Consider the following 24864-nt stretch of genomic DNA (forward strand, 5'->3'; position numbering starts at 1 on the left):
AGACCCAATATTTGTTGCAGCAAATTTGCTTTCAAGAAGGTTTTTGTAGCTCTGTTTTGCTTTCAAGATCTCGATTCTCAGTTCCTTGGAGTGTTTCTCTAACAGGGAGACACTCTTTACACTCAACTCAGCACAGTGTCACTGAGGAACCAAACCACAGTCCAAACCCAGGATAAAGAGGTTCAGTGAATGTGGTGTTGAAGGTGTGGAGGTGGATCAGAGTGTCAGAGGAGACTCTGTAGAAGGACAGAGTGCCAGCAGGACAGTCCACATACACTGCCACTCTGTTAGAGACAGAGGAGGAGGTGGAGGAGGAGACAGATTCTGATGTCTGGTTATGATAGACGGAATCAGGACGACCATCATAGCATGAAAGACTCCATGACTGATCATTCCATCCAAACGCACAGTAATCACTGTCTCCTTTCCATCCAATTCTTCTGTAACTCACTGATATAAAAACTCTTCCTCTCCACTCGACCTCCCAGTAACAGCGACCAGTCAGACCAGTTCTACACAGCAGCTGGTAACAGCCATCAAATCTGTCTGGATGATCAGGATATGACTGAATCTCCTCCACATGTGTCACCTTCCTGTTGTTGTCAGACAGTTGGAGTTTTGTGTGCACTGTGTTTGTGTCGATTGTGAGTTGGCAGGAATCTGATGGAGAGAACAAACACAATCCAGCTGCAGTTATTGATCCATCATCTGTTCATTGATCGACACTTTGATGATGACTCCTGACATCAGAGATGTGAATGTGTGCTGCTTTGTTTTCATGAATCCCATTAAAAACACACTTACACTTCCTCAGACCTGGTCTCAACCATCGTTCTCCAGCAGGCTCCACCCTGAAAGGAGGAGGGGGGTCAGACCAGCACAGTCAGCATGCATACATGGACATTACATGGCTCTCATATACATACTGTTAGACATTGATAAAGGAACAGTCCAACATTTTCACAAATACACTTCAATCCATATGTGGATCAAACTGCTGATAAGTTGGATTGATCCTGTATCTGCCTGTACACAGCTGTATTGAATGAAATATGAATGATTCAAACTCTGACCTTCATTATCTTAATATTCCTCTTATGTTAAGCTGGGGAGGAAACTGGCCTGCATTTGCTGTCCACCAGAGCTTATCAACAACAAAAAACAGCTTGTGCATCAACATAGACTATTTCCACAGTGAAATTTGAGTTCTAAGCATGCCAGAAACTATACAGAAAAGCCAAAAATGACTTTAAAAACCACCAGTATAGGCTCATAAAGGCCCTAAAGAGAAAAACTAAATTTTAAGTGAATGTAGCACTGGCTTCTGCACTATGAGCATCATGTTAGCAAAGGTAGGAGAGCCAAGCACGAAAGACGGCACCGCAGAAAACATTTTTTCGGCGAAAGTTATGTTCAAAAAAAGTGCCCCTCCGACAGCCAAACCCATCTGTTCTCTGATTGGATTGTTACATTTGTGATTGACATGACATTGACCAATCAGATGAGAGGAAGAAAAATAGGGTCAAGATTCGTACTTGTAACTTGCAGGGTTTTTTTTTTGCTAAGTCCACACACAAATCTTTTTTACACACACACACATTCTTTTTACACATACAAAACTGATTTACAAGTACAAAATATTTATGACCACATTTTGAACCCATAGTTTTCATTCAAAGACTTTATGGCTTTAATACCTGGTGGGCCGGTCTGTAGTCAAAATGCCCAATTTTTTGTCCCAGTCCAGCCCTGCAGGTTAATACTGGCAGTGTCACCATGCCAGCTGACTGTATTTCATCATCAGCCAGTGTTGTTCTTGATCAATATTACCAAAGTTTACCATAAGGCAGCATAGAAAGTATTTACTTGCTTTCAGGTTTCATTCAAATGTTAGTCTTTTCATTCGTTTCCCCACTTTTTTCCTGTTTCAAAATCAAACACCAGTTTGTGAGAAGATTATCTTCTTTTTTTAATAGGCATTGGTTTTGCATTGGCATTGGCTAGTTTGCCAATTGTATGTTAAAAATGTTTTTGCCCAAAACATATGGGGAGGAGGCCCCGGGGCAGACCCAGGACACGCTGGAGAGATTATATCTCTCGGCTGGCCTGGGAACGCCTTGGTATTCCCCCGGACAAGCTGGAGGAGGTGGCTGGGGAGAGGGAGGTCTGGACCTCTTTGCTTAGGCTGCTGCCCCCGCGACCCGGCCTCAGATAAAGCGGATGAAGATGGATGGATGGATGGACATATGTGCACTACATGTCAGTAAAAATACTATGCAAATATTGATGTCCTTATCTGCTGAACACTGACTGATTGTATCTCTTGTACTTTATCAACGCAGTATCTAAAAACTTTGCACCGTAGTGGTTAAAATCTCATTCTAATAAGAGTTAAAAGCGCATTTGGTTATTAGGTTTATAGGGTTATTGAATTATGGTTAACAGTTGGTAGAATTGTTTTTAGCATTATCTGCCAATAACATCTGCCACCTTTCCAAATCTGTGCCCCTACCTGCCCCCCCCCCCCAACAAAAGTTTTCTAGACACGCCACTGTTTACGTTAGCTGTAAGTCACAACTAACCAAACAAGCTGGTTATGAAACTCTTTGGGAAGGTCAATGCCAGGGTGCTGGTGAGGAGAGTCCATCCGTTAGTTGAACCTCGGATACAGGAGGAACAATGCAGTTGTCGTCCTGGTCGTGGAACACTGGATCAGCTCTTCATCATCTCAAGAATACTTTAGGGTACATAGGAGTTTAGAGAACTTGAAGAAGGTATTCGACCATGTCCCTTGGTGGGTCCTGTGGGAGGTGCTCCGGGAATATGGGGTGTCTGGCCCATCACTACGGGCCAGAATCCTTATACACCATTGTAAGAGCTTGGTCTGCATAGCCGGCAATAAGTTGGACTTGTTCTTGGTGGGTGGTGGACTTCGCCAGAGCTTCCCTTTGTCATCAATTCTGTTCATAATTTTTATGGACAGAAATTCTAGGCTTCTAGGCTTAGCCAAGTGGGTGAGAAGCTCAGCCATTTGAGAAATGCTAAGAGTAGAGCCGCTGCTGATCTAGAGAAGGATGCCTCATCTAGAGATGATCTAGAGAAGGATGCCTCCTGGGGGCCTGAAGTTAAGGTTATTGGAAGTCAAGTCCCTTTGGATAAGTTAACTGATACCCTCGGTCTGCTTACTTCTCATCTTTCTCACACTATAAGGAATCTCGGAGTGTTTTAGATAACTATTTTAAATTAGAGAAGCAAGCATCCACTGTAGTGAAAACCAGGTTACGCGAAATTGCCAATCAAAGCCTTATCTTTCTCGAAGAGATCAAGAAACACAAATTCATGCCTTCATCACTTCCAGTCTGGATTACTGAGATTCTCTCTATTTCTCTTCATTGCTCACAGTTAGTCCAAAATGCTGCTGCACGTCTTTATCGGGTGTTAGAATGCACACATCACTTTAGTTCTGGCTCCATGTCAAATATCATATTAATTTTAATATTAGTTTACTTACTTTTAAAGTTACAAATAATATGGCACCCAGTTATTTAAGCCAACTCCTCAACATGGATGACCCCAAAAAAGCACTGATATTGTCTAACCAGATGTTCTTAGTACAACCAAGGTCTCAATTGAAGCATAGAGGAGATCTGGCATTTACAGTAGTATCACTCAGACACTGGAATAATCTGCCAGAGGATATTTGACTTCAAAGTCTATTCAGTCTTTTAAATCACATCTTAATGCTCACTTTTTCACTTTGGCTTTTAATTCAAGTTCAGAAAGATCATTTCTAACCTTCACTAAAGCGGTTTCTATGAAAGCTGACTAAAACTCTTCAAATAAGACCTTCCTCTCCAGAGGACTTGTTTGACAGCTACTCTTTCAAGAATTTTTGATATGAAAGGAAGGCTGGAGTTTAGCCTATAATTAGCTAAAACCACTGAGTCAAGAGATGGTAAATACATACAAGAGAATGATGGCCATGACAACCCAATGCCCAGTGAATATTTCATGCAGCAGAAACCCAAGAAAGAGAAGCAAGAGGAGGAACCATCATGTAAGGAGAGGCCCCTGCACGATATGTACCACTGGCAGATAGACACTTCCTCGCACATCCAGAAATCCTATCAGTGGTTGGATAAAACTGGACTGAAAAAGAGCACAGATCCATACCTGAGAGTGTCCAGTCTCCACCCTAAATCCCTCAGACCAGCTGACAGCAGCTCCATTCCTGAGCCCCCTGGTTGATTGTAGCTCAGGTCCAGCTCTCTCAGATGGGAAGGGTTGGCACTCAGAGCTGATGCCAAACAAGTACAGCCTTCCTCTGTGATCAGACAGCCTGACAGACTACATACAAAAAAAACAGCAACAATTCAATCTATTTGCATCCTTTCAATTGAATTAAGCAGCATATAAGTGATGATTCCCATCAGTCATCTCACGTTTCTTAAGAGTGTAAGGGAGCACCCTACAAATCGAGGTCACGATTCAACTTTCTAGGAGAGACTGCTGTTAAAAAAAGGAAAAAAATATGTAGGTTCCACCTTTGGCTCATACCATCACCAGGCAAATTGAAGATATAGCAGGGGACACTAAGACACAGTTGTTGAAGAGGTACATAATTCAGGTTAATGAGTCTACTGAACTTGACGGCTAATACTACTTGTATGTGAAAGATATATGTGTGCATGACAACATTTTTTTTTTGCGCTGTCACTACCAAGCAAAACCAGTGGTGTAGAACTATTCAAAATTCTGAATGGTTACATATCAGAAAAACTGGATTGGTTTCTCTTGGTCTGCATATACACAGAGAGCTGAGTGGAGTTTGCACTTGACTGCAAGTCTATGCACTGTCATTTACAGGGAAATTGTGATTATCCAAAAAATGTTACTTGAACCTAAAAACACAATAAACAGTGTCATTAAAGTCATTAACTACATCAAAGCGAATGCCCTAAACTCAGGTCTATTCAAGCGGCTTTGTGATGAGATGGATGCAAAGCACAAATGCCTTCTCTTACACACAGAAGTAAGATGGCTAACTAAAGGGAGATCCTTGGTCAGAATTTGAGTAATGAAAGCTTGTGCCGAGACTTATTCCAGGAAAAAAACTGTGATCCAAACCAAATTGTGAAGTATGGTTGACATAAGTGACAAACATTGCATGTCCTTGTCTCCCATTACTCCCAAATGGACTGGCTTCTTAGGTGGGAAACAAACAGCACTGACATAAAGGAACAAAGCATACACAAAGGAGAAGGAAGAAAAAAATTGAGCATATGCACTATTGGATTGATGGAGCATGTTTTACAGATGAAATGGTGCCTCAGATCATAAAGACTCATAGATGAGTACAATTGATGCTAATAAGACAAGATAAGTGCTGCAGAAAAAAACATCAATCTGCTGAATTTAAGTTTTTATTTTACCGCTGAATTCATTAACATCAAGAATAGATGGAGTGAAAATCATTATCATATCATCATTACATAATTCTGTGTGGTTTTCTCATTTTAGCTAATTTCAGCTCTAAAATATATACTACCAGCCAGGTTTGGACACACTTCATTTAATGTGTTTTCTTTATTTTTGTTACTTTCTATAATGTAGATAATAGCCATAATCAAACCTAGCGTAATAAGACTATCTATAATGATCAAAACAGCACAACAAAGAACTCAGAACAGAAGTATTGAATCCTCTTCTTTTTATTCTTTTACTGGACAGAGAAAATGCGGAGTGAGAGTATGCAAAGTATGTATAATTATTTTATTCAATCATTACTTTCCGGAAAGGGATGTGCACGAGGCTAAGCCACTTGCAGATCTGAAGCATTAAGCTGGATGTGTATAACATAGTCAGTTATACGTCACACACAGTTTCGATCAAAACAACTTCTGCGCTTCACTCTGCCTACTTCCTCTTTTCTGTCTGCATCCTGTTCCTTTGCAGCTCTGCACAAAGCGTTCTGCACAGTTTCCTGTCTCACTCAGCAATCTATGACCTTTCACATACTATATGACTGAAAGATGGCCTGCTTTAGTATACTGGCCTACATAAAACAATATAATCAGAAAATAAGCACTAAGAATATATATTTATTTCCTAACAGAAGCCATAATATAAAATACAAAAGACTCAAAACTGCTGGGTCACAAGGACCCAGAACAGTGACACCTAGGGTGTTGCCTAGGGATGGGTATCGAAACCCGGTTCTTGTTGAGAACCGGTTCCCACTGTTTCAATTCCCTGGAATTGTTTGCCGTTTTTGCAAATGATTCCCTTATCGATTCCAGTCGCCCAGTAGTGGTTTTAGATACGGGCGACACAGGCGGTTGCCCGGGGCGGCATCATGGTGGGGGGTGGGATCACAGGCATTGGCATTGGCAAAAAAAAAAAATGCTCGTACTCATGCTGCCCCAATGTCAGCCAGCGCATATTGGGAATGGCATAGGCACCAATCGGTTTTCTATCGCCCATTTATTCACTGCAAACCGTTTTATTCTCCGCGGGAGTTTGCTTCATTCATCCTGGCCGCTGTTTACATCCCGCCAGACGCGGATGCGCAGGCAGCTCAGTGCGCACTCGCGGAGCAGATACTGCACATGGAGCGGACATTCCCGGACTCTCTCATCATTGCTCTTGGGGACTTTAACAAAGCCAATCTGAGCCATGAGCTTCCGAAATATAAGCAGTATATTAAATGCCCGACCAGAGAGGAGAGGACATTAGACCACTGCTACAGCACGATCAGCGGGGCCTATCGCGCGGTGCCCCGCGCTTCACTCGGACTTTCTGACCACGTCATGATCCACCTAATCCCCGCGTACAGACAGAGGCTGAAGCTCTCCAAACCTGTCGTGAGGACTAAAAAACTGTGGAGCAACGAGGCTGTGGAGGAGCTTCGCACGTGTTTGGAGTCTACAGACTGGGACACAATGAAGGCTGCTTCTAACAGCTTGGACGAGTTTACGGACACTGTCACCTCCTATATCCACTTCTGTGAGGACAGCATTGTGCCATCACGCACCAGGGTGAGTTATAACAATGACAAACCCTGGTTTACTCCTAAACTCAAAAAGCTGTGGCTGGAAAAGAGAAAGGCGTTCAGAAGCGGAGACAGGGACTGCTACAGAGAGGCCAAGTACAGGTTCACTAAAGAAGTGGACATTGCTAAACATCAGCACTCTGAGAAGATGCAGCAGCAGATCTCAGAGAATGACTCGGCCTCTGTGTGGAAAGGTTTTAGGAATATCACAAACTACAAGCCTAAAACCCCCCACTCCACTGATGACTTGCTCTTGGCCAACACCCTTAACGACTTCTACTGCCGTTTTGACGAGCCATCAGGCAGCCTTCACACCTCCAACGGCCCCAACAATAGAGGCACTTTGGACACTCATTCCCCCACCTCTCCCCCCTCCATAGAGCCATCACCACCTTCAAACTGTTCACCTACAACACCCGCCCCCTCACCCCACACAAAAGAGGATTTCACACCACCTCCTCCGACCACAACTCTTCATATTCATGAAGCAGATGTGAGGAAGCAGTTTAGGAGTCTGAATGCTCGGAAAGCTCCCGGCCCAGACGGTGTGTCTCCTGCCACCCTCAGACACTGTGCAAACGAGCTGGCCCCAGTGTTTTCTGGCATTTTCAACTCCTCACTGCAGGCATGTCATGTGCCTGCCTGCTTCAAGTCCTCTACCATAATCCCTGTCCCCAAGAAACCTAGGATCACTGGACTAAATGACTATAGACCCGTGGCTCTGACATCTGTGGTCATGAAGTCATTTGAGCGCCTGGTTCTCTCCCATCTCAAGACCCTCACGGCCCCCCTCCTGGACCCCCTGCAGTTTGCATATAGAGCCAACAGGTCTGTAGATGACGCCATCAACATGGCCCTACACTTCATCCTGCAGCATCTGGACTCCCCAGGAACCTACGCCAGGATCCTGTTTGTGGACTTCAGCTCTGCCTTCAACACCATCCTTCCAGACCATCTCCGAGGCAAGCTTTCCCAGATGAATGTGCCTGATCCCATCTGCCGGTGGATCACTGACTTCCTGACGGACAGGAAGCAGCATGTGAGGCTGGGAAAGAATGTCTCGGACTCCCGGACCATCAGCACCGGCTCCCCTCAGGGCTGTGTTCTTTCTCCTCTGCTCTTCTCCCTGTACACCAACTGCTGCACCTCCACCCACCAGTCTGTCAAGATAATAAAGTTTGCAGATGACACCACCGTTATTGGACTCATCTCGGACGGGGACGAGTCTGCCTACAGGAGGGAGGTTGAACGTCTGGTGTCCTGGTGCAGCCACAACAACCTGGTGCTGAATGCCCAGAAGACAGTGGAGATTATTGTGGACTTCAGGAAGCACACAGCTCCACTCCCCCCCATCATCCTGACTGACACCCCCATCACCTCTGTGGACTCATTCCGCTTCCTGGGTACCACCATCACCCAGGACCTGAAGTGGGAGCCCACCATCACCTCCGTCATCAAGAAAGCCCAGCAGAGGATGTACTTCCTGAGGCAGCTGAAGAAATTCAACCTGCCAACACGGACGATGATGCAATTCTACACTGCAATCATCGAGTCCATCCTCACCTCCTCAATCACCGTGTGGTACGCTGGAGCCACTATCAGGGACAAACAGAGACTGCAGCGTGTTGTGCGCTCTGCTGAGAAGGTGATTGGCTGCAGACTCCCATCTCTGCAGGACCTGTACACCTCCAGGACACTGGGGCGTGCAGCCCGGATCTCAGCTGACCCTTCTCACCCTGGACACAGTCTGTTTGACCTGCTCCCCTCAGGCAGGAGGCTCCGGTCCATTCGCACCAGAACCTCTCGCCATAAGAACAGTTTCTTCCCCTCTGCTGTTGGACACATGAACAATAAACGTACGACTGTTCCCACCACTAACACATGACCCTACGCTGTGTCACTGCATCATTCCATGTTTGGCACTGATCACCACCTGCACTCATGTATATATCTTTCTACGTAGCACTTTTAATTCTTATTCTCATGTATATATCTCATGTATATCTCATGCATATATCTTTCTACGTAGCACTTTTAATTCTTATTCTTACTTTTATTTTTTCATGTCTATTTAAGCGCAATTTATGACAGTATGTTTGCACTGAAGCACCGCAGCAATTTCCTAATGTTGTAAACCTGCTCAACATTTGGCAATAAAACCCTTTCTGATTCTGATTCTGATTCTGATTTGCTGGGAGTAAGGGCGCCCTCCGTTTGCGAGGTGTGCCCAGGGAGGAGAGGGCGGGGCGGCGGGGGATTCTCTGACCGGCTGGAGCAGCATCTAATAACCAACTCGCAAAATAAAACAAAATAAAAAACAAACCAACAAAAACACCAGACATCATGATACAGACAAAATTCTATACACGAAAGGTGAGCACGAGAGCCCTCGGTGCGCCTGCTCGCTGCTGAAGTCAAAGTAAACTTTATTGTCATCTCCGCTACATACAGTCCAGTATATAGAGAGAGGAGACGACGAGGCTCCAGTTAGAGCAGTGCAAGTAAACAAACAATATATATAAGAAGAGTAAGAAAACAAATATACACTTTAGGACTCGGGGGTAAAGGGATCAATAACAATTTAAATTTTAAAGTTTGATGATTTAAAGTCTCACACACAACCCGTCGAAAGGGGAGGGGGCCCTACTGCTTCCAAATAGAGCACATTTCATTCATAATGATGTAAATCCAAGCCCATTATGTATTCATGATTTGAATCCTGGGTTGTGTGAAATCTCAGAAATGCACCCTAGACAAAGTGAATCTGTGAACTAAGGTGTAGGTGTGTTAGATTATGTTGTGGTGATCCTCAGGATGAAGGATTGGTGTTCATACTGGAGTGCAAAATTAAAACCAATGGAAGATGGACAAGAAAAGTTCAAAGCCATCAGGTGCTCGGTTTAGAAAAAAGAGAAAAGAAGAGGAGGAGAAACGAGCAAAAGATACAGATAAGCAGATGTGTCATTGGATAATGGCAGGTCATCCTGAAACAATCAGAATCAGAATACTTTATTAATCCCTAAGGAAATAATGTGGGTTACAGTTGCTCCAAGAAGAAATGGTAAAAATAGCAACAGTAACAGACTAAACTCCAAACAATACATTATGTTAGAGAGGGAGTGTTCGCCCAGGGCACCAAACAGACTAGGACCACCACTGCAGTCGTCCCGAATGACGTCACCACGTTGCGTTGGCTGAAACGCTCAAAAGTTTGGTTATACTTTACAAGAGCGGATGACAACAGTGCAACTTGCAATACTTGAAAAGTAGATGTTTCATTTAAGGGAGGAAACATTACAAATATGCAAAACCATTTGCTCACAAAACACGTGATAACCTTAAATGAATGTCGTGTTTTTAATTCCGCCCCGGACTCGTGAATCTCAACCCAGCAGCAGCGGTAACGTTTGCACGTCCTCTCCCGTTAATGCGGCAGGTAAATAATCAACTAACAGTGCATATTATGTTAGCGCAATCTGCCTTATTACAAGACCTGCCATTACTGTGCATTTAGTGACCATGATGAGAGAGAGTCTGGCTCAGACTTTGGCAATTCTCGCTGCAGTCTACCGGTAGCGTCTCCTTTCAAGCCAGGATAGACGAATGTCACCGAGCAGTTTGTGGTCAAAGCCTTGCACCCGTTTGCCACAGCAGATGCCCCCGATTTTCGGTAAGTGAATGTGTTTAATTGTAGGCAGGGATATTACTGGATATTCTTGTGTAATTGCTATAGAATCATTTATGTTATACTTTGTTATTGCTACAGACGAATATTTATTTTATTATTTTACATTTACAATTTTTTTTCCCGGGGTCCCTGTGACACCCCATTGAAGAGCTGTAGGCTGCGGATCTCTTAAGATCTCACTGCTGGGTTTGTAAGGCCATGTTACTCCTAAATTTCTATCTTGTTCAAAGAGAAGATAAAAAACAAAGTTCTAAGCTAATCAAACTTAGTGTTCTCCTTTTTTAAAAAGAATCGATAAGAGAATCGATAAGAGAATCGATATAGAATCGAATCGTTAAACAGAATCGAAAATGGAATCGGAATCGTGAAAATCTTGCCTGGTGTGGTATACCCCAGCTTCTATGGCTCGTGTGCTCAGAGCTTGTTCCTGTGTGGCGATAACTGGTGCCTCTGTGCTGTGTTTAGTCCAGCCACTGGTAGGATTTCTGGATGTCAGCAATCTCCTTGATCTGCCAATTGTACATACCATGCAGTGCCTTGTCCTTACAGGATTTTCCTCCTCTTCCTCATCTTTTTTGGTTTCTGTTGCCTGAGGTATTCAATGAGCACGTTGTCAGTTGGGGCCATTCTCCCGATGTACTCATTTTTTTTTTTTGCCTCATCCTGGACTGTGGTGCTGACACTCACCAGTCCCTGGCCTTGTTCCTTCTGCTTAATGTACAGCCTAAGGGTGCTGCATTTGGTGTGAAACCCTCCATGCATGGTCAGGAGCTTTCTTGTCTTGATGTCAGTGGCTTTTATCTCCTCCTTTGGCCATCTTATTATCCCAGCAGGGTATCTGATAACGAGCAGGAAGTAGGTGTTGATAGTCTGGATCTTGTTCTTACCGTTCAGCTGACTATTCAGGACTTGCCAGGACCCTCTGCAGCTACTTGTTGGTTACCGTTTTTCTAGCAGCCTCTTCATGGTTCCCATTTGCCTTGTAACTGTTGTCTATGTCTGCAATGTCGCTTAGTGGTAGTTTGATCCCTTTAGTTCCCACTACTTTCCCCCTCTTTGTTACCACTGACTACACTGATGTCTGACAGGAGCTTCCACGTGGTATTACGGCAGGTTATTGATTGGTAGTTGGATGGGACCAGTCCCTTCTTTGGTCCTTGAGGATCGGGACTGTCTGGCCTTTGGTTAGCCATTCTGGATGTCTCCCATCGACTAGCAGCTATGTAAGTGAAATTGGCACCCCCACCTTCTTCAAATCCAACAAAAGTGGTATCAAACGTTTGTGCTACGTTTGTGCTGGTTTGTGCTGCTAAAATTGTTGTTTGTGCTGCTTGTTTTAAAGATATTAATGAAAATGTAAAGGTCAAAAGGTCAACCAGCCCCCCTACATTACCCAAATCAAACAAGATTGATGTCAAACGTTTGTGCTACGTTTGTGCTGGTGTGTGCTGCAAAAAGTTTCGTTTGTGCTGCTATCATTTTAAAGATATTAATAAAAATTTCTAAAGGTCATCAGAGGTCAACCAGCCCCCCCTCCCCCCCCACATTAATGGAATCAAACAAAATTGATGTCAATCAGTTGTGCTATGTTTGTGCTGGTTTGTGCTGCAAAACATTTTGTGTGTGCCGCGATCATTTTAAAAATATTAATAAAATAACGTCTGGATGCGTGCTTAATCATCCAGGTACTGTAAGTAAATCCCAAAAGGTTGATTCTTTTCATCTGGACATTTTCGGTTAGAGAAACGTTTCGTCACTCATCCAAGTGACTTCTTCAGTCTCAGCTGACTGCAGGTTTCCCCAACCTTATAAACAGTACATTTGCATAGTGAAGGAAACTAGCGCCACTGAATGAACAATGTGTTGGGGGGTTAGTTCCATGACTGTTAGTATGCAAATTCTTATGACCATTGATCAATGACAACTAATCAAAGCCTACTGATCAATGGCCATGAGTACCATTCACAGAAAGTGGGGATTGGCTACAATCACAGCATTGTAAGATGGCGAAAGATGTACCCTTGGGCCCCCCTTCTCGATTCAGAGATGGTCAGCATCCTGACAGCCCAATGGACGAAGCTGTCTCTCAGTCTGCGTGTTCTGGCCCGGAGGCTCTTCAGTATCCTTCCTGATGGCAGCAAACTGAAGATGCTGTTGAAGGGATGAGTGGAGTCACCTGTAATGGAGAGGACCTTCCAGATGAGGCAGGTGCAGTAGATCTCCTGGGGAGGGAGGCAAGAGAGGTCCCCACAATGCTCTCGGTTGCTCTCACTACCCGTTGTCATTTTTTCCTGCCGAACCCAGTGCAGGAGTCATACCACACAGTGATGCAGCTGGTGACGATACTCTCAACTGTGCCTCTGTAAAAGGTGCTCATAATGGGGGTTGAATCTCTTGTGCTTCTCAGTTTGCAGAGGAAGTAGAGTTGCTGTTGGTCTTCTCCACATTCAGGGACAGGTTGTTGTTGCTGTACCACTCTGCCAGATGGTTAACTTCACCCCTGTAGTAGATCTCATCGTGGGTCAGCAGAGTGAAGAGAAGGGGGCTCAACACACATCCCTGGGGAGCCCCCGTATTTAGTGTTCTTGGGCTGGAGGTGTTGCTGCCAACCCGTACTGTATGCTGTCTTCCTGTCAAGAAACCTAGCAGCCCGTTATACAGCAAGGTGCTGATCCCCAGCAGATCCAGTTTGTGAATGAGTTGCTGTGGAATGATGATGCTGAAGGCTGAACTGAAGTCTATGAACAGCACTCTGACATATGAGTCTCTAGTGTTCAGATGTGTGAGGGCTGAGTGAGGGGCAGTTGAAATTCCATCATCAGTTGAGCGTTTTGACCGATATGGGAACTGAAATGGATCCAGGTTGGGGGAAAGTGGTAATTTGATTTGATGCATGACTAACCGTTCAAAGCACTTAACTTAATAATGATGGAGGTGAGTTTGACAGGACGGTAGTCCTTAAAGCAGGAGGTAGATGACTTCGTGGGTTCAGTAATGATGGTGGAGGCTTTGAGGCATGTGGGAACGACGGCCTGACCCTAGTGATGTGTTAAAGATGTCTGTGAAGACATTTGTGAGTTCCACAGCATAGTCCGTCAGTGCTCGTCCAAGGATGTTATCAGGATCTGGAGCTTTGAGTGTATTGATTTTGGCAAGGGATCTCCACACACTGTCTGGGGATTGTGTCACCACGGTCTGTAGAGTGGGCTTGTAGTCTGTGATGGTTTGTATTCCTTGCCACTGCCTCCAAGTATTTCTGCTGTCGCTGAAGCTTTGCTGTAGTTGATGTCACGTGACAGGTTTGCCCTTGCTGTTCTTAGACTCACCTAATTCCCGGCTCTGAAGGCTTGCATTTTTCAACCTTAGGAGCATTTAAACCTGACCTGTGAGCCATGGTTTCTGATTGGCCCGGACAGTGATAGTCCTGGTCTCTGTGATATCATCAATGCATTTTGGGATGTAGGCAGTAACAGTTTCTGTATATTCCTGAAAGTCTGTGGTGTTGTCGTGTGTGGCGGCCTGTGGTGGAAAAGCAGTCTTGCAGTGCCTCTGAGGACCCTTCTGGCCACACCTGTACCTGCTTACGAACTGGTTTGGTGACTTTGACCAGGGGCCTGTGGGAACCCATGGCACACCTAGGTTTCTGCCTGTACTGACCCTTATGCAAAATAGGTGGAATTAAGACACAATTCCAAAAGCAAACACAACTGATCAGTGCTGAGACTGGTCCTGTTGCTGAGGTTGGGGTGATCCTGTAATCTCTTATGAACTACCTCCAACACTTCTATAACTGGGATTCAAGTGAAGACAGATGTAACATCTCTCTCTCACTGTACATGTACTGTTTATAAAATTAGGGAAACATAACCCGCACAAACAAAATAATTTGCAGGACAAATGTTTGACATCAATTTTGTTCGATTTGAAGAAGGTAGGGGGGGGCCAACTTCACTCACATGTGTTTATAAGGTTGGGGAAACCTGCAGTCAGCTGAGACTGAAGAAGTCACTTGGATGAGTGACGAAACGTTTCTCTAACTGAAAATGTCCAGATGAACAGAATCAACCTTTTGGGATTTACTTACCTGGATGATTAAGCACGCATCAAGACGTTATTTTATTAAAAATTTTAAAATGTTAGCAGCACAAACAAAAATTTTTGCAGCACAGACATCAATTTTGTTTGATTCCATTAATGTAGTTGGCTGGTTGACCTCTGATGACCTCTAGAAATTTTTATTAATATCCAAACGTAGCACAAACGTTTGATACCACTTTTGTTGGATTTGAAGAAGGTGGGGGGCCAACTTCACTCACATCTAGCAGCTGGTTCATTTGTGCTGCGAGATCCTCATGGAGTGCAGTCACCTTCTTCAGCCAGGTGTGAACCATGTCAGGTCTGATGCTGTCCAATTCTTGATACTGGAGACCTGTTCTTGGATGTCTGCCACTGTGATGGTTACTGGACCCTTTTCAGGGAGGTCGTTGTAGCCTTCCCTTAGGTCCACTAGCCACTGAGCATTGCCGTTATGGGTTGCATCCTTCTCCGATATTGTCTTCCAATATTGCTCTGTCTCCAGTGTGTGGTTTTCATATTGTTCCCTTGCCACTGAGAGTACACCTTGGCTGGTTCTCTGGAGAACAGCTGGTTTATCCTTCTGCCTTCTCTCTCCCAAGTGTACCTCTTCAATCGGCTGGCCAAGGCTGTGAGTAGTTGCTTGGCAGTTTTTCAGGCAGGCCTCAGGTATGGACAGCTTGCTATACATCTTGGATACCGTCTTTGTCGCACCTTTTTGCAGCTCCAACAGTTGGCTAACCTCTATCCATGCTACCTTGATACTAGTCTCCAGACTCCTTCCCCATAGGGGGTATTGCTTCTTATGGCTGTTCAACTTGTAGCCAAGCATCTCACTGATCACTCCTGCTGTAGTGTAGATCAGCTTGTTAGTCTCAGTAATCGTGGCTGTAGGTATCGTCCATAGCGCTGCATTTACATCATCTAGCAGATCTGCTGAGGGTACATTTATTCTTGCTAACCAGCTACGGGGACCCAGGTTTCCCAGTTCCTCTTGCACTCAACGATCCTTCTTCCATTGCACTTGAGGCTTGGTACCCAATCTCTTCTTTCGAATGTTGTAACACTGAGCTACTAGTGATATGTCGGTCGCGAACGAAATGGCTCTTAGTAGTAGTAGTAGTATTATTTATTGTCATTGTCAAGAACAATGAAATTGCGTTTGGGGCTTCCATACAACCCAAAAAAAGAAGAAAATAATAAATAAATACCCCTTAAAACCCAAGTGTACATATTTAACCCAGTGTGACTCCAATGCAATAAGACAATCCTTAGCAATAATGTTCGTAGAAATTCAGACAAAGACCTGAGAAACATGACAAAATACAACAATGCAACCCATTCAATATTATTGTACTGTGAGATATGATATCAGATATGATAGTTATCTATTTAAGAAAGAGGGGGGGGGGCAGGAGGGGGAAGAGAATAAAGATATGATGCACCAATGCAGACCAGTTCATTGCTATTAAGAAGTTGGATATGGTTATTGTCCGTGAGAGGGGGGCAGAGAGTTCAGGAGCCTCACAGCCTGTGGATACAGGCTGTTGGCCAGTCTGGATGTTCTGGCCTGTATAGACCTGTACCTTCTCCCTGAGGGCAGCAGATGGAAAAGGTGGCGCGCAGGGTGATGTTGGTCCCGCAGGATACTGTGCACCCTCCTCAGACAGCGAGTGGGGAAGATATTACTGATCCCTGGCAGACTTGTTCCAATAATTCTGCCAGCTTCTTTCACCACCCGCTGGAGTGCTTGCTGATCGGCCTTGGTGCAGCTGGGGAACCACACTAGAAATCCATACGTCAGAACGCTGCTGATGGCACAGTTGTAGAAGTTCAACATCAGAGATCTGGGAATGTGTGCGCTCCGCAGTCTCCTCAGGTAGTAGAGGCGCTGTTGGGCCTTCCGTGCAACTGAGGTGATATGGTTGCCCCAGGACAGGTCCTCGGTCACAGTTACCCCCAAGAATTTAAAACTGCTCACCCTCTCCACCGCCTCACTGCCAATGAAGAGAGGCAGATGGTTGTTATGACCCTTCTTCCGGAAATCTACAATGATCTCCTTGGTCTTTTTGGTGTTTAAGACCAAGTTATTGTCGTGGCACCATGACTCTAGTTGTTGCACCTCTGTCCTATAGTTTGTCTCATCGTTGTTGGATATAAGTCCGAGCACTGTAGTGTCATCTGCAAACTTAACAATGAGATTGGACGCGCAGGAGGAAATACAGTCATGGGTGAAGAGAGTGTATAGCAGAGGGCTCAGAACACACCCCTGAGGGGCACCGGTGTTGACCACAAGGGTGGAAGAGGTGTTCTTACCCACTCTGACACTCTGTCTACGGTTAGTGAGGAAGTCCACAATCCAGTTGCACAGAGAGGAGTTAAGTCCCAGTTGGTGGAGTTTGGGACGGAGTTTGTATGGCCGGATGGTATTAAAAGCCGAGCTGTAGTCTACAAAGAGGAGCCGTGCATAGGTGTTCCTGTGTTCCAAGTGCTTCAGTAATGTGTGCAGCACTGTGGCGATCGCATCCTCGGTTGACCGGTTCTCCCTGTATGCAAACTGGTGCGAGTCCAGGGATGGTGGAAAGGCAGCTCTGATGTGTTTAATAACCAGTCTCTCCAGGCATTTGGCGGGAATGGGGGTGAGTGCCACAGGTCTGAAATCGTTCAGGCATGTGACATTTGACTGTTTTGGGATGGGAACGATGGTTGCTGCTTTGAAACAGGATGGTACCAGTGAACAGGACAACGAGGTGTTATATATAGAGGTGAAGACGTCCGCCAGGTCCGCAGCACAGTCTTTTAGCACCCGGCCCAGCACTCCATCTGGCCCGGCTGCCTTCCTGGTGTTAATGCTCCGGAACACACGCCTCAGCTCATGAGTGCTCAGGACTGGAGCAGGATCGGTTGAGTGGAGAGGGGGCAGGACAGGGTCGGTGTTCTCCCTATCAAAACGGGCATAAAAGAGATTTAGATCCTCAGCCAGAGTAGAACTGTTGGCTGAGGGTGATGGTGTTCTCCTTTTGTAGTCCGTGATAGCCCTGATGCCCTCCCAGACCTGCCTTGGGTTTGTGTTGTTCTCAAACCTGGCCTCGATACGCCTCCTGTGCTGCTGCTTGGCAGTCTTGATGCCTCTTCTCAAGTTGGCCCTGGCAGCACTGTATGCCTCCTGGTCCCCGGATTTGAAAGCGTTGTTCCTCGTTCGAATAAGTTGTTGAACTCCGTGTGTCATCCAGGGTGGATTATTAGGGAACACACGGAATCGTTTCCAAGTTGTTACATTGTCCACACAGAAACAGATGTAGTCCAAGACAGTGGAGGTGTAACTGTCCAATGCGACACGATTGTCAGTGTCCTGCACCTTGAATACATCCCAGTCTGTGCAGTGGAAACAGTCCTGAAGTATCGGAATAGCATCCTGCGGCCATGTTCTCACGGTTTTGGTTGTAATCCCAGTGCTCTTGATCTTTTGTGTGTATATTGGGTGTAGCAGAAGGGAGAGATGGTCTGACAGACCCAGGTGGGGATAAGCCTGGGCTCTGTACGCATTCGCCATGTTGGTGTACACCTGGTCCAACGTTCTATCTCCTCTGGTAGCACACTTCACATTACGGTGGAAATTGTGAAGTACAGATTTCAGGTCCGCGTGGTTAAAATCCCCAGCCGCAATAAAGACACTGTCCGGGTGTGCTACCAGGCTGTTATTGATGCTGCTGCTCAATTGTGCTAACGCTAGCTTAGCATTAGCATCTGGTGGAATGTAAACAGCGCAGATGTAAACGGCAGAAAATTCCCGAGGGAGATAGAATGGACGGCACTTTAACACCAACAGTTCTATCTCTGTACTGCACAGTCTTTCCGTTACCGTGACGTTCGTGCACCAAAAGTTGTTAATATAGATGCACAGCCCCCCGCCAGTCTTCTTACCTGAGTCCGCAGACCTGTCGGCTCGATAGGCGGTGCGGCCTGCTAGATCAATAGCCGCATCGGGAATGGCGCTGTCCAGCCAGGTTTCAGTGAAAATCATGCACGAGCAGTTATTAAAAGTCCGTCGAGTGGCGATCTGCAGTCGTATTTCATCCAGTTTGTAACGGATTGAACGGGCGTTGGAGAGGAATATGATCAGGAGTGGTGGTTTAAACGGACTAGTCTTTAGCCGTGCCCACAGGCCTCCCCGCCTGCCTCTCTTCTGCCTCTGCTCGCAACGTCTCCTCCTGCGGCTTGCTGTTGCGGGTAGCCCCGGGGGTTGCTTAACGATCTCCGGGGGGATGAGATACTCGGATGTTAGTTGAAGATCTCCACGGCTTAGTTGTAGTAGATCATCTCTGTTGTATTGAAGTAACCCCAGACTGTGTGAAATAATACACAGTACCACCAAAAGTGCAAAAGTGTAGGAGCTCCGGGCCGCTGTGTCTGTGCGCGCCGCCATCTTGTTACAAGAGCCGGATCTTTGACGTGAACGACGCGAGCCGGCTCCTTATCGCAAGCCGTGGTTTTTTTCTCTCTCTCACCCTCTCTGTCGCCCTTTTTTTCCTCTTTACTCAGGACACGAGCCTTGTGCTTTATGCTGGGAAGAGGCGGGAGGTGCGGTAGTTACACTCGCAGTAGCACAGGAACAGAGCGGAAGGGAAAGAGAGAAAGAGAGCCAGGGACAACGACGTCACATTAGTGGCTCTCCCTCTGTGGAAGAGGTTTTTTTCTCCTTTTCTTGTGTTGCAGGTCTGCCTCATGAGCCACAGCTGAGGTGTGTTCCAGCTCGTCAGCCACGGCATATAGTCTGCCATCCTAAACTGCCACACCCCTGCCACTTCCCCCATTTTTGCCAGAGCTGTGAGCTATCGTGTTTTGGGCAGCGGGCCTTAGTGTGTATGTGTGTGAGAACTTAAACTCTGTGACACTTTGGTTCTTTCTTTTATTGTAAGAAAAGGTGTGCCCTTATTGTGTTAATTAGTTCATCATTGTGGAAGCAGGTAGGGGTTCTCTGCCATTTTTGTTTCAACTGTTTTCTCCTTTTTTTTGGTTAGACAGGGAGCTCAGCCATTGTATTTTGTTTTGGTTAGTGAGTACTTGGTTTGATTTCTAGCTAAAGGGGGTGTTTTGTTTGTTGTTTTGGCCTTGGAGACCCTGAAGAAAAGAGCTTCCCTGTGTTTATTTTTACTGTAGTAGTTTTGGGCAATAAATCACATTTAATGACATCTATTCTCCAGTAGTTCATGTGTTCTCTTTCACTTTGTGTTACCCCTCACTCCAGTCAACACTTCGTTTTTAAGTGGGGCGTAACATCATCCACAACTACAGGGAGTGCAGAATTATTAGGCAAATGAGTATTTTGTCCACATCATCCTCTTCATGGATGTTGTCTTACTCCAAGCTGTATAGGCTCGAAAGCCTACTACCAATTAAGCATATTAGGTGATGTGTATCTCTGTAATGAGAAGGGGTGTGGTCTAATGACATCAACACCCTATATCAGGTGTGCATAATTATTAGGCAACGTCCGTTCTTTTGGCAAAATGAGTCAAAAGAAGGACTTGACAGGCTCAGAAAAGTCAAAAATAGTGAGATATCTTGCAGAGGGATGCAGCAGTCTCAAAATTGCAAAGCTTCTGAAGCGTGATCATCGAACAATCAAGCGTTTCATTCAAAATAGTCAACAGGGTCGCAAGAAGCGTGTGGAAAAACCAAGGCGCAAAATAACTGCCCATGAACTGAGAAAAGTCAAGCGTGCAGCTGCCAAGATGCCACCAGTTTGGCCATATTTCAGAGCTGCAACATCACTGGAGTGCCCAAAAGCACAAGGTGTGCAATACTCAGAGACATGGCCAAGGTAAGAAAGGCTGAAAGACGACCACCACTGAACAAGACACACAAGCTGAAACGTCAAGACTGGGCCAAGAAATATCTCAAGACTGGTTTTCCTAAGGTTTTATGGACTGATGAAAGGAGAGTGAGTCTTGATGGGCCAGATGGATGGGCCCGTGGCTGGATTGGTAAAGGGCAGAGAGCTCCAGTCCCACTCAGATGCCAGCAAGGTGGAGGTGGAGTACTGGTTTGGGCTGGTATCATCAAAGATGAGCTTGTGGGGCCTTTTCGGGTTGAGGATGGAGTCAAGCTCAACTCCCAGTCCTACTGCCAGTTTCTGGAAGACATCTTCTTCAAGCAGTGGTACAGGAAGAAGTCTGCATCCTTCAAGAAAAACATGATTTTCATGCAGGACAATGCTCCATCACACGCGTCCAAGTACTCCACAGCGTGGCTGGCAAGAAAGGGTATAAAAGAAGAAAAACTAATGACATGGCCTCCTTGTTCACCTGATCTGAACCCCATTGAGAACCTGTGGTCCATCATCAAATGTGAGATTTACAAGGAGGGAAAACAGTACACCTCTCTGAACAGTGTCTGGGAGGCTGTGGTTGCTGCTGCACGCAATGTTGATGGTGAACAGATCAAAACACTGACAGAATCCATGGATGGCAGGCTTTTGAGTGTCCTTGCAAAGAAAGGTGGCTATATTGGTCGCTGATTTGTTTTTGTTTTGTTTTTGAATGTCAGAAATGTATATTTGTGAATGTGGAGATGTTATATTGGTTTCACTGGTAAAAATAAATAATTGAAATGGGTATATATTTGTTTTTTTGTTAAGTTGCCAAATAATTATGCACAGTAATAGTCACCTGCACACACAGATATCCCCCTAAAATAGCTAAAACAAAAACAAACTAAAAACTACTTCCAAAAACATTCAGCTTTGATATTAATGAGTTTTTTGGGTTCATTGAGAACATGGTTGTTGTTCAGTAATAAAATTATTCCTCAAAAATACAACTTGCCTAATAATTCTGCACTCCCTGTATTTTCAGTTGCAGATGATTTATTTATTACATTTTATGTGGTGTGAATAAATAAAAGTATATTTACGGTGGTCCCTAGAAACAAAGGACGTACAGACTTCAAAACACATACGAACTCTGAAGCACGTAAAAACTCCAAAACACGTAAAAACTCCAAAACACGTAAAAACTCCAAAACACGTAAAAACTCCAAAACACGTAAAAACTCCAAAACAAAATACAACAGAAGTGCTCCAGAATGCTAGTCGCAGTGTTGAGCTTTTCTTACCTAGTGGCTACACAAGCCAGCAATTAGCAACAACCAGATTTGGTGTGTGGTAATAACAGGTAAATGAACATTTTTTTTAAATTATTTGAATATAAATGAGTGCCTGTGTATAAATACACAAACAATACACATATGCTTTCAATCGAGTAATTTAAGTAATCTAGGTAGCTCTGTTCAGTTCACGCTAGAAATGTGTTTTGGAGTTTGTACATGCATTGTCTCTAGGGGCCACCACATATATTTATACATAAACATATATAAATAAAACCACTTTTTTTTACATTAGTAATTCCTTTTGTGCATAATTTTATATTATTGTTAATAATAAATCAATTAAAGCAACAAAACCACCTGAAGAGCCAGTTTTAGTGAGCCGAGCCGAAATAGCCAGTTCTCTAAAAAGAGCCGGAAATCCCATCACTATGAGCTACGCATTTCACCGTCAACTTGGATGATAAGTATAGAAGATTCCATAGGTCCCTCATCCTTTTCATGTAACCCCTTCCGCCAGGGTTACTTGCATAGTAGCATTCCAACAAGGCCCCATTTTCATTTCTTAGGTTAAGTCTGATGCATGAAACAATACATTTTTAGACATACAGTAGGTTGTGATGGCCGCCGTTTTCTTTTTGAGTATTTATTACACGGCGTGCTGCGGGGAAAAGCCTGTTCTAACGTTTGAGTCTAAGGTTTATTTTTTAGCACCTGGCGGCTCTTTTTTGCTTCTCAGCCATAAATACTCTGCATACTTTTTCACATCATTCAGTTTATTTTGAAAAGTCTCAACAGGATCTTGAGCTTTATTGTGAAAGGTTTGTGGAAAATAAACAAGCAGACTTGTGATGTTTTTACCATTGTTGTTGCTAACGACAACGCATAAAAACAGGCACTTGTCCGTCCGTTGTGTGGTTATATTAAATATAAGAGAAAGAGAGAACTTTAAGAAATTAATATAGCCACTACAGTGACCATCAAAACAATATTGCCGTAAACGTTTATTTTGTGACACCACAAAACAAACGATAACGTAAAATGAAACTATAGATGTTTATATACCATCATCCGGTATATATCGTTATATCGAACAGCTCTACCCACCGATGCCTTCTTGTTTCAATAGCCCACTTCTCATCAGGGTGCCCTGGTTCCTCAAAACCTGATGTGGACCTTGTTGAGCGAAATAGAAGAGCCACCTTGGGAGAACAAGATTAAGCTGTTTCTCTAAAGGACAAAACTCACTCTTTCAAGGATGCCATTGTTCACATTTTCCATTATGAAAATAGGGATGCAAAACAGACCTAAATCTTTGAAAAGAACAGTGCATAAATCATGTTTCTATTGTCACACTAAGTGTCACAGTTTTTAAATTTTAGAGTTTAATAATCCACTGAAGAAGCAACTAAAATGGCACCTGCAATTTCTATATAGGTTAGCAGTTTATGTAAATAACCTTTTAATTATCAACAGTATCAATCAGAATCCTGACCTTAGAATTTCCAGTGTGCAATATGAACTCATCACTCCAATGCACAGAAACTTCACTCCTGAGTCCCGTAGGTCATTGTTACTAAGATCCAGCTCTCTCAGACTAAAGTACTGGGAGCAGAGAACTGAGGACAGAACATCACAGCTTCTATCCGTGAGGTTGCACACACTCAATCTGAAGGACACACACAAAGAAAACACTAGCTTTACAGTGTATTGATAGTGGTAGTTTGTAGATTTGACGGTTCTAATCTTATTTTAGAACTGGCTGGAACTCTTATTGTCTTATTATAAATAGACCAGAGGTGTGGGAGTTTTTAGATACAATTAGCACTAATAAAACAACAATAAATGGATGAAGCTGACTTTTATTACTTGTTTTTTGAAAAACAAACAAAAGCTCTTTTGATCTGACCTCAGATTTTCCACTGTATAATGTTGAGTCTTTAGTCCACTGCAAAGAAGCTTCACTCCCGAATCCTGCAGATTATTATTACTTAGGTCCAGCTCTCTCAGACAACAGGATTGGGAGCTAAGAACCGATGAGAGAGCTCCACAGCTACTCTCTGAGAGTTTACAGTGATTCAATCTAGAAAAAGAATGGCATGTATTAAAATTAAATCACTTTAGATGAAGAAATCAAACATCAGTGTGGAGCACAAGTCTTTATTAACTTACAAATACATTTTAATCTGGAAAAAACATTTAAAGATTTGGAATTGCACCAGTAACAACCTAATCATAACTCTATAATTAAATGTAAACCAGTAAGGACCTGGTTCATTTAGTAACTCTAGTTCAGCACCTGCAGGGCTACAGGCCCTGTTCATATTTCTAATTGTAAAATATACAATTACTGTTGCTAAATGGCAATCAAACCAATACTTTTCATTACATACTTGACCTTGTTTTAGCATCTGAATTAATCCTTTATACTTGCTCGTTTAGCTTTTTCCTCTTAAGCCCTTCCTAAAATCCTACTTTCTTTTGATTAGCCAATTTAAGGATGCCTGCTAAAGGCACCACTCTGTCCTTTTGAACTACACCATGTCCACTACATGTGCATAGGTTGTGCAAACGGTAAAACCTTTATAGACAAGTTCTGGTTTACAATTACCAATAAAATCTTCTCGCATCCATTTGTACATTTCAGAGCCTGATTCTGGAATATGATAGTGGACGTCGACAAATACAAAATCATTGCTTTCTTACTGAGGACTGAGGACTTCTTACTGCATTTAGTCTTTCAAATATGAAATTTATAAAAAAAGTGTCCCTGTTTAAAGGGTGTGACAGCTAAATTATTTTGGAGAGAGAACACCAGATCAGATCTGAGAGAATTAACAATACTCCTTCCAGAACACTGATTATGAATTTTGTTACCCACAGGGACAAACTGAAATCAAATCAATCTACACTGTATAAGTGGACAAAAACTGATTTCTAGGAA

General features: G+C 44.0%; 1 protein-coding gene across 1 annotated transcript; it reads right to left on the bottom strand.

Annotated features, from left to right (window-relative positions):
- On the bottom strand, positions 1-4321 carry LOC147333609 (neoverrucotoxin subunit alpha-like). The gene is made up of 3 exons (XM_086286320.1): positions 4174-4321; positions 805-851; positions 1-660 (listed from the first exon to the last, which is right to left on the bottom strand). Exons 1-3 carry the CDS (start codon positions 4227-4229, stop codon positions 128-130), a joined length of 636 nt encoding a protein of 211 aa, XP_086142446.1. The 5' UTR covers positions 4230-4321; the 3' UTR covers positions 1-127.
- Between the last annotated feature and the right edge of the window lie 20543 nt (positions 4322-24864).

The sequence above is a fragment of the Aulonocara sp. 'chitande type north' Nkhata Bay genome, linkage group LG3 (assembly GCF_057382095.1).
Source record: "Aulonocara sp. 'chitande type north' Nkhata Bay isolate Kocher_YH1m ecotype deep benthic linkage group LG3, A_spYH_male_GT1.1, whole genome shotgun sequence".
Classification (NCBI taxonomy): domain Eukaryota; kingdom Metazoa; phylum Chordata; class Actinopteri; order Cichliformes; family Cichlidae; genus Aulonocara; species Aulonocara sp. 'chitande type north' Nkhata Bay.